Below are 12420 nucleotides of genomic sequence, written 5' to 3'. Positions count from 1 at the left end.
TGAAATAGAATCATCGTCGTCATCGTTTCAGCCATAGGACATCCACTGCTGAACGTGGTCGTATTTTGAATACGGTAAAAAAACCGGTTAAAGCTGACCACATTAAGAGTTTTCCGACGATCTTAACAAAGTGCTCTGCCTAGTTTGTTGGTTGACTTAAACCCTATAGATAAAAAGCCTCTGCCACCATCTGGTTACTATGTAACTTGCCAACTGCCACATTACCTTGCCAATCAGCTACTTCTGTTACTTTCGTGAAAAAATAGTTTAATTGTAGTTTTAATATAGAATATCAATAAATAAAACAATCACAAACAACCATCGTATTCACTGTTGTCGTAGCACGCAATTTTTCTGTGTTTTAAGTTCGAGTTTGAATTGGGAATAGACAAATAGTTTACCTTTGGCCAGTCTTTCTTAATAAAAAGTAAACTCTACTGGACAGAACAACAAGTTGGATTTTAAACTATACATGCAATTTACAATGTTGATCACGTTTTTGTAGAAACAAGATCGCATTCGTTGGTAGTTTGCCAAATTTTTCATAGATAAATAAATCAACGATGACAGGGCTGTAATTGTTTTCGGCGTGTTTTTTATTTTCGTTTATAAATATTTAGCTTTATATTTATTTAGCCAAGCATATAATCTCGGTAATTTGTTTAATTTTCTAAATACTTTGCCTGTTTTTATAAATTAAACAGACAATTAAATTTTTCCTTTATAGCATTAAATATCACTTTGACTACCTCTTTTATTGGACCTAATTATTAAAAATGTCTATTATAATAAAAAAAAAACGTATATGGTGGTAAATGACCAAAATTTTATTTCTGAAAATAAATTAAATCATAATAAAAGTAACTAAAATTCTAAACTATTAAAACTAATCTCATTTTTTAACTAGCTGATGTAGAATCGTAGGTAATAAGTTATATCATAAGCTTAGGCTTTGTAGTACCGTACAGCTTTGCCGTCCCATTTGTTATGTTCCAGCGTCTGAAAGAATAAATATAATCATGAACTTCACAACTTTTATGATGAAAATCAAGTAAAGTTTTAGTTTCTTGGTTAAAGTCTGTAATATCGGTTCACAAGTCATGTGTTCGAATCGTAACTTAGGGCACCTTAGCTCGCAAAACGTATGACATAGACATTAAAACTCTCTCTTCGTATTATCCAGGTATTTAAAAAATAATGTTATAAATATCGCAGTTTCGAAGAACTAAGATCACCGATATAGCTCAAAGAATTGTTCGAGGTAAGTGGCAGTGGGTGAACAGTGGTGGAGGATTGAGACTTGCGATCGTAAGGCTAAGGTTCGAATCCCGGAATGCAATCTTATATAATGAATACATTGTACATTTCTATATTGGATTGCAACTGCTCACTAACAAGTTTCTAGAGGATGGGCAGCAGCGCCTCCAACGTACCATAACATCACACTACGATTACCAAACCGCCCGCAAAGCGAGGCGATTATGGTATATCCCCCATAGATATCTTTCGGGGTAGGCCTTCGCCTTGTAATGGGCGCCTATGGGCTGAAACAGCGAAGTAGCAGTGTGTGGGAATCATCGTTCTTGCAACCGACGGACATTTAGGCTGAAAGGTTCTGGAGTGGTGTTCGGGAGCCAGTAGTTACGGTGAGGGTAGGTCCATCACTAGTAGGGTCGACAGCATAGTTAAAGTTGCTGGATGCAAAACCAGCCATTGTTGCGATATTTGGGGAAAGCCTATGCCTATCGGCTAACGTATTGATCATTATGTTTTAGTTATGTTCTATTTTAATTTAATATGATTGAAGTGTAAATTTACAGTCGGTTTATTCATATTAGGTAAAAGATTTAAAAAAATTTAGATCGTTAAAAATAGCTTACCACAATTAACTTGTCATCTAAGTACTCCCTTTTAGTCGTTACAACGTGTCCATCTTGGAATTTTTGAACTTGATTAAGGACATTTCCGTCGAGATTAAATGTTGTTTTCGCCTGAAATCATGCGCATATTTTATTTATAATGATGTAATAAATGAACGGTATTGCGAAATCATCTGTATATATAATAATTCTGATTTGAATACATAATAATTTTGATTTAAAATATAATTAATTTTTATCGACTTACAACGCGTGTAGGAGATAAAGTTTCGTCGAATTCTTCTCCCATCTTGAAAGAAACCTGTTTAGTCTCATTTGCGCCTTTCGCAATCAGCGTATATACGTCACCATTTTTTTCTAACGTCTGTGAAGGTTTGAATTGCTTGAAACTTGCAACGCGATCTGCAGCAACACCTGTAGAAAAAAAATTAAATTAGTTATTGTTTCAAGTTCAACTATACCTCCAAGTACTTATCAAGTAGTGTTTTAGTTAACCATCGTAACAGTTTTGCTAATGATTACACTGGTATGATTGACTAGAAAAGGTAAAAGAAGGGCAAAGAGTTCAAGACTCATGCAATAATTCTAACTCAACTCGTTATCTGGTGCTACGATTGATCAAACGAAAGCACGAACTCAATTGTAACAGCTTGCTAATGAAGTTGTTGATGATTTGCAGCATAGAAAGGTGGTCTCTTTTTTTTTCTGCTCGTTACCGAGCTATGCTCGGAATTTCTCCACGGGATAGATTATTAGATAAATCGCAAGATTGAGAAGATCGAAAATGACCGATGTAGCTCAGCGGATTGGCAAGATAAGGAAGCAATGGTTAGGTCACATAGTACAAAGAACCGATGACTAGTAGAGCCTTTAGGTTCTGGGTTGTAGACTGATAATAGCAGCGCTGGAGATCCGTTGTGGCCAGATGGCCTTATTAAAGTTGTCGGACAACGTTGCGTCCAAGCAGCCTCTAACCGTTGGAAACTATGGGGAACATACGTATATTAGTGGATATTCCACGGCGAAAATCATAGTACTGATAATGTTATTGTTAATGAAATCTGATGGAGGCACGATACGCGGCGATAAAGAAAATAAAAAAAGAAAGATTATGTTTTATTTTTTGATTACCAATACAATTTTCTATAACACTTGTTTTGTCGAATAAACGTATAAAAGCGTAATATAAAATTGATCTGTAGACAGATGGAGTAGTAACTACTTATTAAGTTACGCTTTACATATAAAAAATGTAGATAAAACAATTCGTAAGGAAAATTTTGGATGAACGATGATATGACAAGTCACCTATCAAGACGTACCTCTTCTGGGATTGATATTGGAGACATAAGATTGTAACAAAATTTTTATATGTAATTTAAATAGAAAAAGAAAATTTAATCTTTATTACAGTAAATTTTAGGTTTATACATGCATAATTTATAAATTAAATGCTTTTTTTACGTATAGCAGCAAAGTACTGCATAATTCGCTAAGGCGCTACACTAGGATTTTCCCTACGAGATAGAATTTGTATTGCGGAGATCCGTAGACGAATCATAGCGCTTTAGATTAAAAAGCAGAAGTGTTAGTGGCCAGCGCGCGGAATGAACAACTGCTGGGTTCTACTTAAAGTTATGGAGAGGAAGAAAGTGGCCGACAAGCACAGGGTTGGAGCCCATGAAGTCGACAGACGAGTTAAGATCAGCAGAAGGTTCCGGATACAGGCCGCTTCATATTAGAAATATAGGTGGGAGGATGATGAAGGATGATGAAGCATAATGCATGCTCAATTCCGATTGCACTGTACTCTTTATCAGTTATTACACACGAGTTTATATATTTTATGCATAAACAGAAGATTGTATCAATTATTTTTTTTAAGATCCTACAGTTTGTCGTTATAGGTATTTGTTCCGAACCTCAAAAAATCGATTATTAATATTTATTTATCTATGCATATTACTCCACATCGGATATTTAAAAGTGGCTACTTGTTTACGACATGAGAAAAATGCCTAAACAACCCAATTTTGTAGAAAATAAAATCAGATTTAATTCTTTTCTTTTCTTTCTTTTTTCTTTGAATAAACGATCTTTCAACTTAAAACTACGAGGGTTCCAATCGCGCCATGTCCTGAGTTGAGCCCACAACAAACTCAGACAGATTTTAATGTGGTAACTTTTACATTATTTTTAATACGTAGTTAGAACAATTCATTCCCTAGCTCTGTTATCACTAAAAAAATTCTTTACAATAAAGTACGATTTTTTCACAAGTTTTACTTTTATAAACTTTTTAAAATTTATTACAAGACAATTTACAAAAGCGCCCACAAAAGAGTGGTTACGCACGTAAGCCAGATTGTCAAATATGTATCGACAATACATCCTCTTATTATTTTATTTAGAAAAAATTTCTCTTAGAGAGTTTATAAATTTTATATTATAGATAGCACGATTAGCTTTTTTTTGAAAAACCAACATTGTATGAATATCTACATACACTCCATACAAATTAACCGTAGGATACAATACTGTGAAAATAACTAAAATAGACTAAAAGAGTTGTGTGAAATTAATTTATTTTACATTATTCCCGTAATTTGTTGTTTCAAGCCATGATGTTCTATTGGTTAATAAACAACATGGTTTATTTACTTTATTGGAGATAGACAGTAACAAAAGGCAGTAAGAAAGTACAAACTTAGAAGCTTAGAAATATAAAATTTGTTACAGTTATTACCTTATAACTATCGCACTGAGAACATAAAAAGTGTTGGTTTCTTTAAATAATAAAGTTATTATTTTAAGAAACACCAACACATGTATGCATTTTTTTTTGTAATTGTAGATCAATGTTTCGATCAATTACACTATAAATTACTTTATGTATTCTTTTTAAGTTATAAACAGATGTTTCTCTTTCAAATAACACAAATACAAAGAATAAGTGAGACATAAAAATATTTTAGTAAAATTGAAATATTCTATGAAAACATTTATTTTTGTCTAAGTGTCATTAATCCAGGAAATAAACACATATAACAACTACAAGTCGGAACACATACATTTTTCGGCATTTCTATTTAGCAGCGATTTTTATTTATTTGTTTAACTATTTTAGACAATTCTTACACAACGTATTCATAACGACGAACTTAATATCGGAAACATTTTATACCAGTTACTATTTTTGTTTTAATCAATATTTAATAACATTTACTTGAAATATGTCAGTAGCTGCTAAATTTTTAAAAAGAAATATTTTATTTTAATGTCGATGTATTGAATTATTAATATAACATGTCAAATATTGTGTATTAGATACGTTAGAGTACAATCCATAAACTTATAAATATCGATTGTAAAATGTATTCAACAATGAAATGAATGAATTGGATCGATCTGTGAATAATTATTCTTTTTTTTTTTTCACCCGATAGACGCACACTAAGAACGCTTACTGTGGTGACCCAATACGTGTCTACGGCTGGTGGTTGCCATCGAGAATCTTCCAGCACAAACGGCTTTCGGCTGCGCTGGCGATATGCTCAGTGCCACTCCTGACGAACAATTCGTCAAGCTACATCCGTGACTTTTGTTCATCTGCGGATCTCATTTCTCATTCGATCTCGCAGCGAAACTCCGAGCATAACCTTTTTCAATGCTTTCTGGATAACTTTAAGCCTTTTTATAGGGCCCACTGTAAGCAACCGCGTTTCTAATCTCTAGCAACATCAATTACCAAAAACAATATCACCAAATTTAACCCATGTGTCAAAAACCACGTAGGTTTTCAGACATTAAGACACTGCGGTATTCTAAACGAAAAGATGTTAAATGAGAGGATGAATTAAATATATTCAATTATTTTTTAAGAAATGTATTTGTCATATAAAATAATTTATAATAAAGTACAGGTTATGTTATGTTAATATTAGGCTTTGTAGTATCTTACAGCAGAGCCATCCCATTTATTTGTGGTTATCGTCTGAAAATAATAAATGCTGATAAGTTAAAGATTCAATGTCACAAAATAAATATAAAGTATCGAAGTAGATAAATAAAATCATAGTTATTATGCAACATTAATACGTTATTTTTTAATTTTTTACTCTAACTTTAATAATTTTCATATATCTTGCAGTAGATGCAATAGTTTGAACTACTGCAATCTTTTTCTTTAGTAACACATTCGAACAATAATAACTTACCACTATTAACTTTTCATCGGAGTACTCCCTCTTGGTGGTAATAGCAAGTCCATCTTCAAATTTTTGTACTTGAGTTAGTGTGTTACCATCTAAAGTGAAGACTGTCTTCGACTGAAACGGCATACATTAATATTTAAACACATTTATATACACATATAAATTAAAATGCATCTTCAAATGTGTTGCTATAATGCTACCGAAGCCGATAGCACCGTGCCATTGGCTGTCTGTGCGAAGAGAGACGAGTGAGATTATATCCCTCTCTGTTCCGTCAGTTCGGTGTTAATGGGCACAGTACTCATGCTCTATTTTACTTTCTGCGATTCCTGAGGCATGGTACAGCGGTTTCGGTAGCATGCGATTGTTTTTATTTTTTTCCTTAATGGTAGGTGGAAGTTTCTAATGGAGAAAAAGGTGATTGATTGGAAAGGGATAAATATATTGCTCGTTAGTTTTTACTTAATATTTGGTACGCTGCATCCGACAATCTATAATATACTCAGAAACAATAAATAACTTTATGATATTGTATAACATTATAAATATAATCATATACTATTGGGACGATATTTAATTTAAGTAGTAAATGTTGTTGATAAATATCTATTCCATATAATTTAAGCATTGATCAAAGTAATAACTACTTGAAATTAGTTAGTCAATTTAACTTTAAAAAAATAGATTAAGACCAATATTTAACAGGGGTCAATAGAAATAGGACAGAAGGTAGGAGATTTTAAGACGAACAAATCCTATTTGATATAGTCTTGAGGATTGGCAATTTAGAGTGATAATGAGTAAGTCACAAAGCGCGCAGAATAAATGGCCGTTGGGACCTTCTGTTTCCGGAGTTGAGACCACGGATCGATTAGAGCCATAAGGTGAAGATGACGTGAAAAAGTGAACGTTCTGCGGTTGAAATGATGACGATGATTACAAATAGAAACTTACAACGCGTCCAGGCGCTACTGTTTCGTCGAACTCTTGTCCAATTTTAAAAGCAATCTCTGTAGTTTCCGTATCGCCGATGACGACGTGTTTGAAACTGTCACCGTCCTTTTCTAGCTTTTGTTTAGGTCTCCAGGTTTTAAGTTTTTCCGCCTGTGGACCTGCAAATAAATATCTAGAGAAATTACTCTCTATACTTTGTTCAAAACAAATTCACTTTTTTATAATACCCGAAGAAGCTTATCAAGTAAAAATCGAACAAAAGGAATAATGCAGTTTACCGACCAATAAATAATAAAAATAAAATGAAGTACAAACCTTGTTTAATTTTAATATCATTGCAGTTTCCAATCCACGAGATTTTTTTTTAAATTACTAACTCACTAGAATAATCATTCAGAAACCATGGAAACATTTCTTTTATGATCCTTTTTACTATAAAAAATCCGTCAATCCCTACTTAACAGTTTTTAAAATCCAATAATCAATCAACAGTTTATGACAACTAAACACTTGAATAGTCGTCCATCTCTCAACGATAATGTACCGCGAATAAAACTGTCAACTGTTTTAAAAACATTCATTGGATTTGGCATTCTTATTTTAAAAATTATATTTTAAAATTCTTTTTCTTAATTAAGAAAGTTTATATTATGTCAAAAAAATCAGTAGTATGATAGCATATCGATATCATTAACATTTCTTATCGAATTAATACATATTTATCTTTATAAAAAAGATTATTCATTTTCCGTGCGTTGCACCGGAGGAATTATTAAAGATAATTATTGTCGCTTGGGTTACAAAACGATCAAGGACAACATTTAATCCTTAATAGGCTTTTTTCCGCGGTCGTAAAAAGGTTAAAAATTTTAACTTTTTTTACGTTGATTTACCAATCGTGCTAAAATATTAAATAGAGATAAAGACGTCGTCTTTTTTTAAGATTTTTTTTAAAGTAATACTATTTCTCATATTTAAAAAAAACGATTTGCATGTATTTGCTATTAAAAATAATTAATTGTTCTTTTCAAAATAAACCAAAGTTGACTGTAAACAAAACTAAAAAAACCAATTGTATCAAATTAAAATTTGAACAGTAATTAGAAGCAGTTATGACAAAAAAATAATAGTTAATAATCATTTACAAAGGTAGTTTTTTTGTCTCAATGTGTACAATATATAGAAACTGTTACTTTATATTTTTGTGACATATTGTTAAATTAAAAACAGCTCTTAAAAAGTTAAATACGAGGTAAATTGTACGATTTTCTATGAATATCACATAAAAGAAAAGAATATTTTGTTATTAATCAATTACACTATTATTAAAAAAAAATTCGGCTATTATGTATAAAATTTTTAATACAGATACAATAATATAAATGAGTTGAAAAAGTCTTTTTGTTTTAGTTAACGAAAATGTTAACACGTAATAAGGTATTAATACTTGAAATCATGGCCAGTAACAGTTAAAGGTAACAATTATTAATAAACGAATATTCTCCCTTTCATTTGGTGAAAATCCGTTGTCACTTAATATTATAGAAATAAAAAAAATTAAATTGTGTAACAAAAACAAATAATTTAGATCAGATGTTCTAGATCTGCGAGTTTTGACTTTTATCAAGATGTAAAAGGCGTATGGATCGACCACAAAATCACTCATATCATGTAAATAAGAGTTTAATTCAACTCTTCAAACAGCTCAGAAAAAAGTATTTTTTTTAAAGATCGCATATACGAAGGAGCGAAGAAATTATTTTCATCGCAGAACAACGTTTCAATAACAAAAAAGTAATAAAATTTATTTATTTACCCAAAGTATCGACGAATTCAGCGAAATTTTCATCCTTCTCATGTGCGTACACTTTTCCTACGAAAGCCATTTTGAAATTTTACTCTTACAAATTCGTCGACTGCCGTTCGAATAATGAACTGACGCCGATAGCACGGTTTTTATAACCGGGTGCGTTTAGGTAGTGTAACGATGATAAAGCAAATTAAACTAATTTTCGTTTTATCTAATAAAATTAAAGGTGTGGTGTCTAATAAAAAAGTCATACGAAATTCATGATTTTAATCCAACTTCAAAATTTATTTTACTATACTTGAAGTTTTACAAAAGAAAATTAACTGCGCTTGTGGAACAAGTTGCGTGTGTGTCATCGTTCCAAACGAAAGATGTCTACTACTGGATGAAAACCTCACCCATAAATTCCCTTTGGAACCAGTGGTAAACCGCTATATCTGCCCACTGCCATTTGCTAAAACTCTGGGCTATATCTGTAACTATCATTCGTTTAAAAATAATACTTTCCTGATCTGATCTAGTAGAGAAATCTCGATTGTGAAATAAGGCCAATGAGGTTTCAATTTACCATCGCGGTACCTCATTGAGCGACGCAAGAATAATCGTCATCTTTTCCTCTCGTAGTTGCTATAAGATCCGAGTAAGAGAAAAAATGTTAATGAAAGACAGGCAGCGGGATCACTCGAACTTATTTGAATTAAAAACAGATTTACCAATTTCTATGCCAAGCATTGCTCTCATCCTTAACAGACAAGAAGAACACCCTTTATATAAGTTAAGACTGTGTCGATAAGAAAAACTTGGATTTTGTCGGTTTTCTGAGATCTAGTATCTTTCACAATTTTTCATTGTAGTATTTTGTTTGCTCAAATGACTAGCAGAGGTATACATTTTTGTAAAATAAAAGTGTTGTATTATAATATAATAATAAAGAAATTAAATGAGTTTTAACCCTTTTTATCACTTGATGACCGCCCGCTCTATTTATTCTTATTAAACAAGTCCATCGAACGCTTGTCTAGAACAAATCGGCTATCGTGATAAAACCGCTCTTTACTTGCAATATTTTACCTATAACATATGAATTTTGGTGTTGATGTATACTAAGAGTAAATTAAGAAAAACTTTATATAATCGCCCATTTATTATTTGATTTACAGGAAAAAGAGTGTCTTTTTTATACTTGCTAAAGTTTAATCATCTTCGTTTAAATGTAATACGTCTACTATTGCACATAGCCCTCGCCCATGGACTTGCAATAAAACCGGAAGGAAGTGACCTGTGTTTGGATTATTTGTTTCTGATTTTTTCATAACATCGTCGTTATTCTACCTTGTGGGTGGACGCTGCAATTGCCGGTCCATGGACTTCTCGCCAGAACCGTAAGGCCCCAGCAGTCATTAGTTCTACGCGCTATGTGGTCTGTCCGTTGTAACCTTAATTTGGTGAATCGCTATGTCGGTTTCTTTATATTCAATTTTCTTAAAAGAAAAAAAATATTACTAGCAAATATGCTGCGGGTGTTAATTTTTCATTCTATTGTTTAGCTTATCCGCGCACTTTGTTTTAAGTTTATTTTTTATTTAACCGATACAGTCATTATTATCATTTTAGCCGTGGGATGTTCATTAGTGCAAATAGGCTTCCCTTTATAGATTTTGATTAGGACTAGTTGGGAGCGGCCTGAATTCATCGTCATGCGACGATATAAACAAGGTCATTTGCTCCCTTTGTGGCTCATTCCATCGCTGGCGTTCCATGGTCTTTATTCCAGGACATTAGGAACGTCAACCTCAGTTATATGCGCTTTGTCATACCGATTACTTTAGTTCATCTATGGACCTCCTTGTTGCTGATTCGATCTCATAGAGTTGTTCCGAGCATAACCGTTTCCATTGCTCGTTAGAGCGTTTGTAAATTGCCAACGAGGCTTCAAGAGAGACAACACCTTTAGGTGTCCTAAACCATCACCGGTAACACATTTTGGTTGTAGACAGATACAATTAAGATAGCAAAAAAGGAAATTGAACTTATCTCCCGCGATAGTTTTAACTGAAACGATAACATGTGATTATTATTTCTTTATCATCGTATGACTTATTGCCAACCGAATTTGCCGGGACACGTAATAAAAATATGATAAATAATCAAAAGATTAAGGAGTTTTATTATAGCCACAAATTTAATGTGAGCCTTATACATGTGTGCGATAAATCTCGTGTTTGGCCAATTTAATAGTGGATCTTTTAATGATATTCGCCACTTCTCTTTATTAAGTATAATAAGATATTGAATGGCTTAAAAACACATTGCGTTTGGTTCAACCAGGTTTGCAGGATTGACATGTAGGTTTCATGTTCATACTTGTCGGAACTTGTTGAAATTAATATTGAATTTATATATATATATATATATGATGAAGCGGTTGTAGACAGGCCACATAGCGCATAGAATCGACAAGACAAGGTTCTGGGGTGGAGACTACCGATCGGTAAGCTCAGCGTAAGACAACCATCCACAATGTGGACAAACGATCCATTTGAAACGCTGGCTGCAGGCCACTTCCAACTGGTTCCATTGGAACTTTACGGGAAGGCCTATTCATTCAAATAACTTCTGTTTACATTTAACAGCTATAATTATGAGTCACACAGATAAATCGTAACGTATACCAGTTGTAAATGTTTGAATAATTCGCGCGTATAAACATTTGGTCTGTACATATAACGTTTTTTTTTTTGATAAAATTATAGGGTAAAAATTTAAATAACATTTGTTAAATAATCCAAATATAATTCGGTAATTGCGGTATTGGTTTCCTAGTGGAACAGTGTTCATGAAAAACGCGACATTTCCTTTTTTATTATAAAAACATATGGGACAATTAAAAAAAATAATAATATACTGACAATCAATTAAATATTGGCTTTAAATTTAAATAAAGTTAAATTTGCCAGTATCGAGAATCTTTTATTTAATAGGTTCTACAATATACATTCATTTATTAATTACATTATGTTACTATCATCCTTTAACTATTCAATGATTACCAATATACATCAGGAGATTAATGGCAGCCGTGTAGGATTTATTAGAAACTAGAGTGAAATATTCTCTTTAGCAACCTACAATTTAAAATACATGCCTACAAAGTATCCGACAGTCCACTGGTTTTAAAAAGATCGCATAGATCTGTCGTATTTTTTTTTACAAAAACGAACTTAACTTAAAAGAGTTGTTATATTATTTATTCACTGAGCTTTCAGAACAAAACTTGTTTTATATTACAATGTACTTCTTTTTAGACTATAGAAGCCCAAAACAAGGCATTAGCCTCCTGTTTAGATCCCCACCATGACCAGTCTGCACTGCCGCATCCATCGACTTCCCGCGACCAATGTATATATCGTACATCCACCTATATGGGCATAACCACGCCACGTCTACCGACACTTTATCGCCACTTGATAACCTTTTAAACCCAACGGCTATCACTTGTACAACTGGCGAGCCTCGCTCACTGCCACTTTCGACGCGAAATTCTTCAAGCTACGTCAGTGAC

General features: G+C 32.7%; 1 protein-coding gene across 2 annotated transcripts; it reads right to left on the bottom strand.

Moving 5' to 3' along the window:
• Window positions 1-804: 804 nt before the first annotated feature.
• LOC137924268 (fatty acid-binding protein 1-like) lies at window positions 805-8971 on the bottom strand. 2 transcript variants are annotated; one of them, XM_068767652.1, is made up of 4 exons: window positions 8865-8971; window positions 2128-2294; window positions 1881-1991; window positions 805-999 (listed from the first exon to the last, which is right to left on the bottom strand). In XM_068767652.1, exons 1-4 carry the CDS (start codon window positions 8932-8934, stop codon window positions 946-948), a joined length of 402 nt encoding a protein of 133 aa, XP_068623753.1. In that variant the 5' UTR covers window positions 8935-8971; the 3' UTR covers window positions 805-945. The 2 variants fall into 2 exon arrangements, with proteins under 2 accessions (XP_068623753.1, XP_068623754.1); XM_068767653.1 differs by lacking the exons at window positions 805-999; window positions 1881-1991; window positions 2128-2294 and adding exons at window positions 5766-5874; window positions 6098-6208; window positions 7049-7206.
• Window positions 8972-12420: the final 3449 nt, after the last annotated feature.

This window comes from Battus philenor, unplaced genomic scaffold (assembly GCF_028537555.1).
Source record: "Battus philenor isolate CCGP_79_NKW_IND1 unplaced genomic scaffold, ilBatPhil1.0.hap1 SCAF_23, whole genome shotgun sequence".
NCBI lineage: Eukaryota > Metazoa > Arthropoda > Insecta > Lepidoptera > Papilionidae > Battus > Battus philenor.
Note: the sequence above shows the minus strand (reverse complement) of the source record. Positions and strands in the feature narration are given on the sequence as shown.

Coding starts and splice junctions, on each gene's coding strand:
- LOC137924268 (XM_068767652.1), bottom strand. CDS start 8,934: ATGGCTTTCGTAGGAAAAGTGTACGCACATGAGAAGGATGAAAATTTC. Junction 2,295..8,864: donor TGAATTCGTCGATACTTTGG/GTAAATAAATAA, acceptor TTTTTTCTACAG/GTGTTGCTGCAGATCGCGTT. Junction 1,992..2,127: donor CTTTATCTCCTACACGCGTT/GTAAGTCGATAA, acceptor GCATGATTTCAG/GCGAAAACAACATTTAATCT.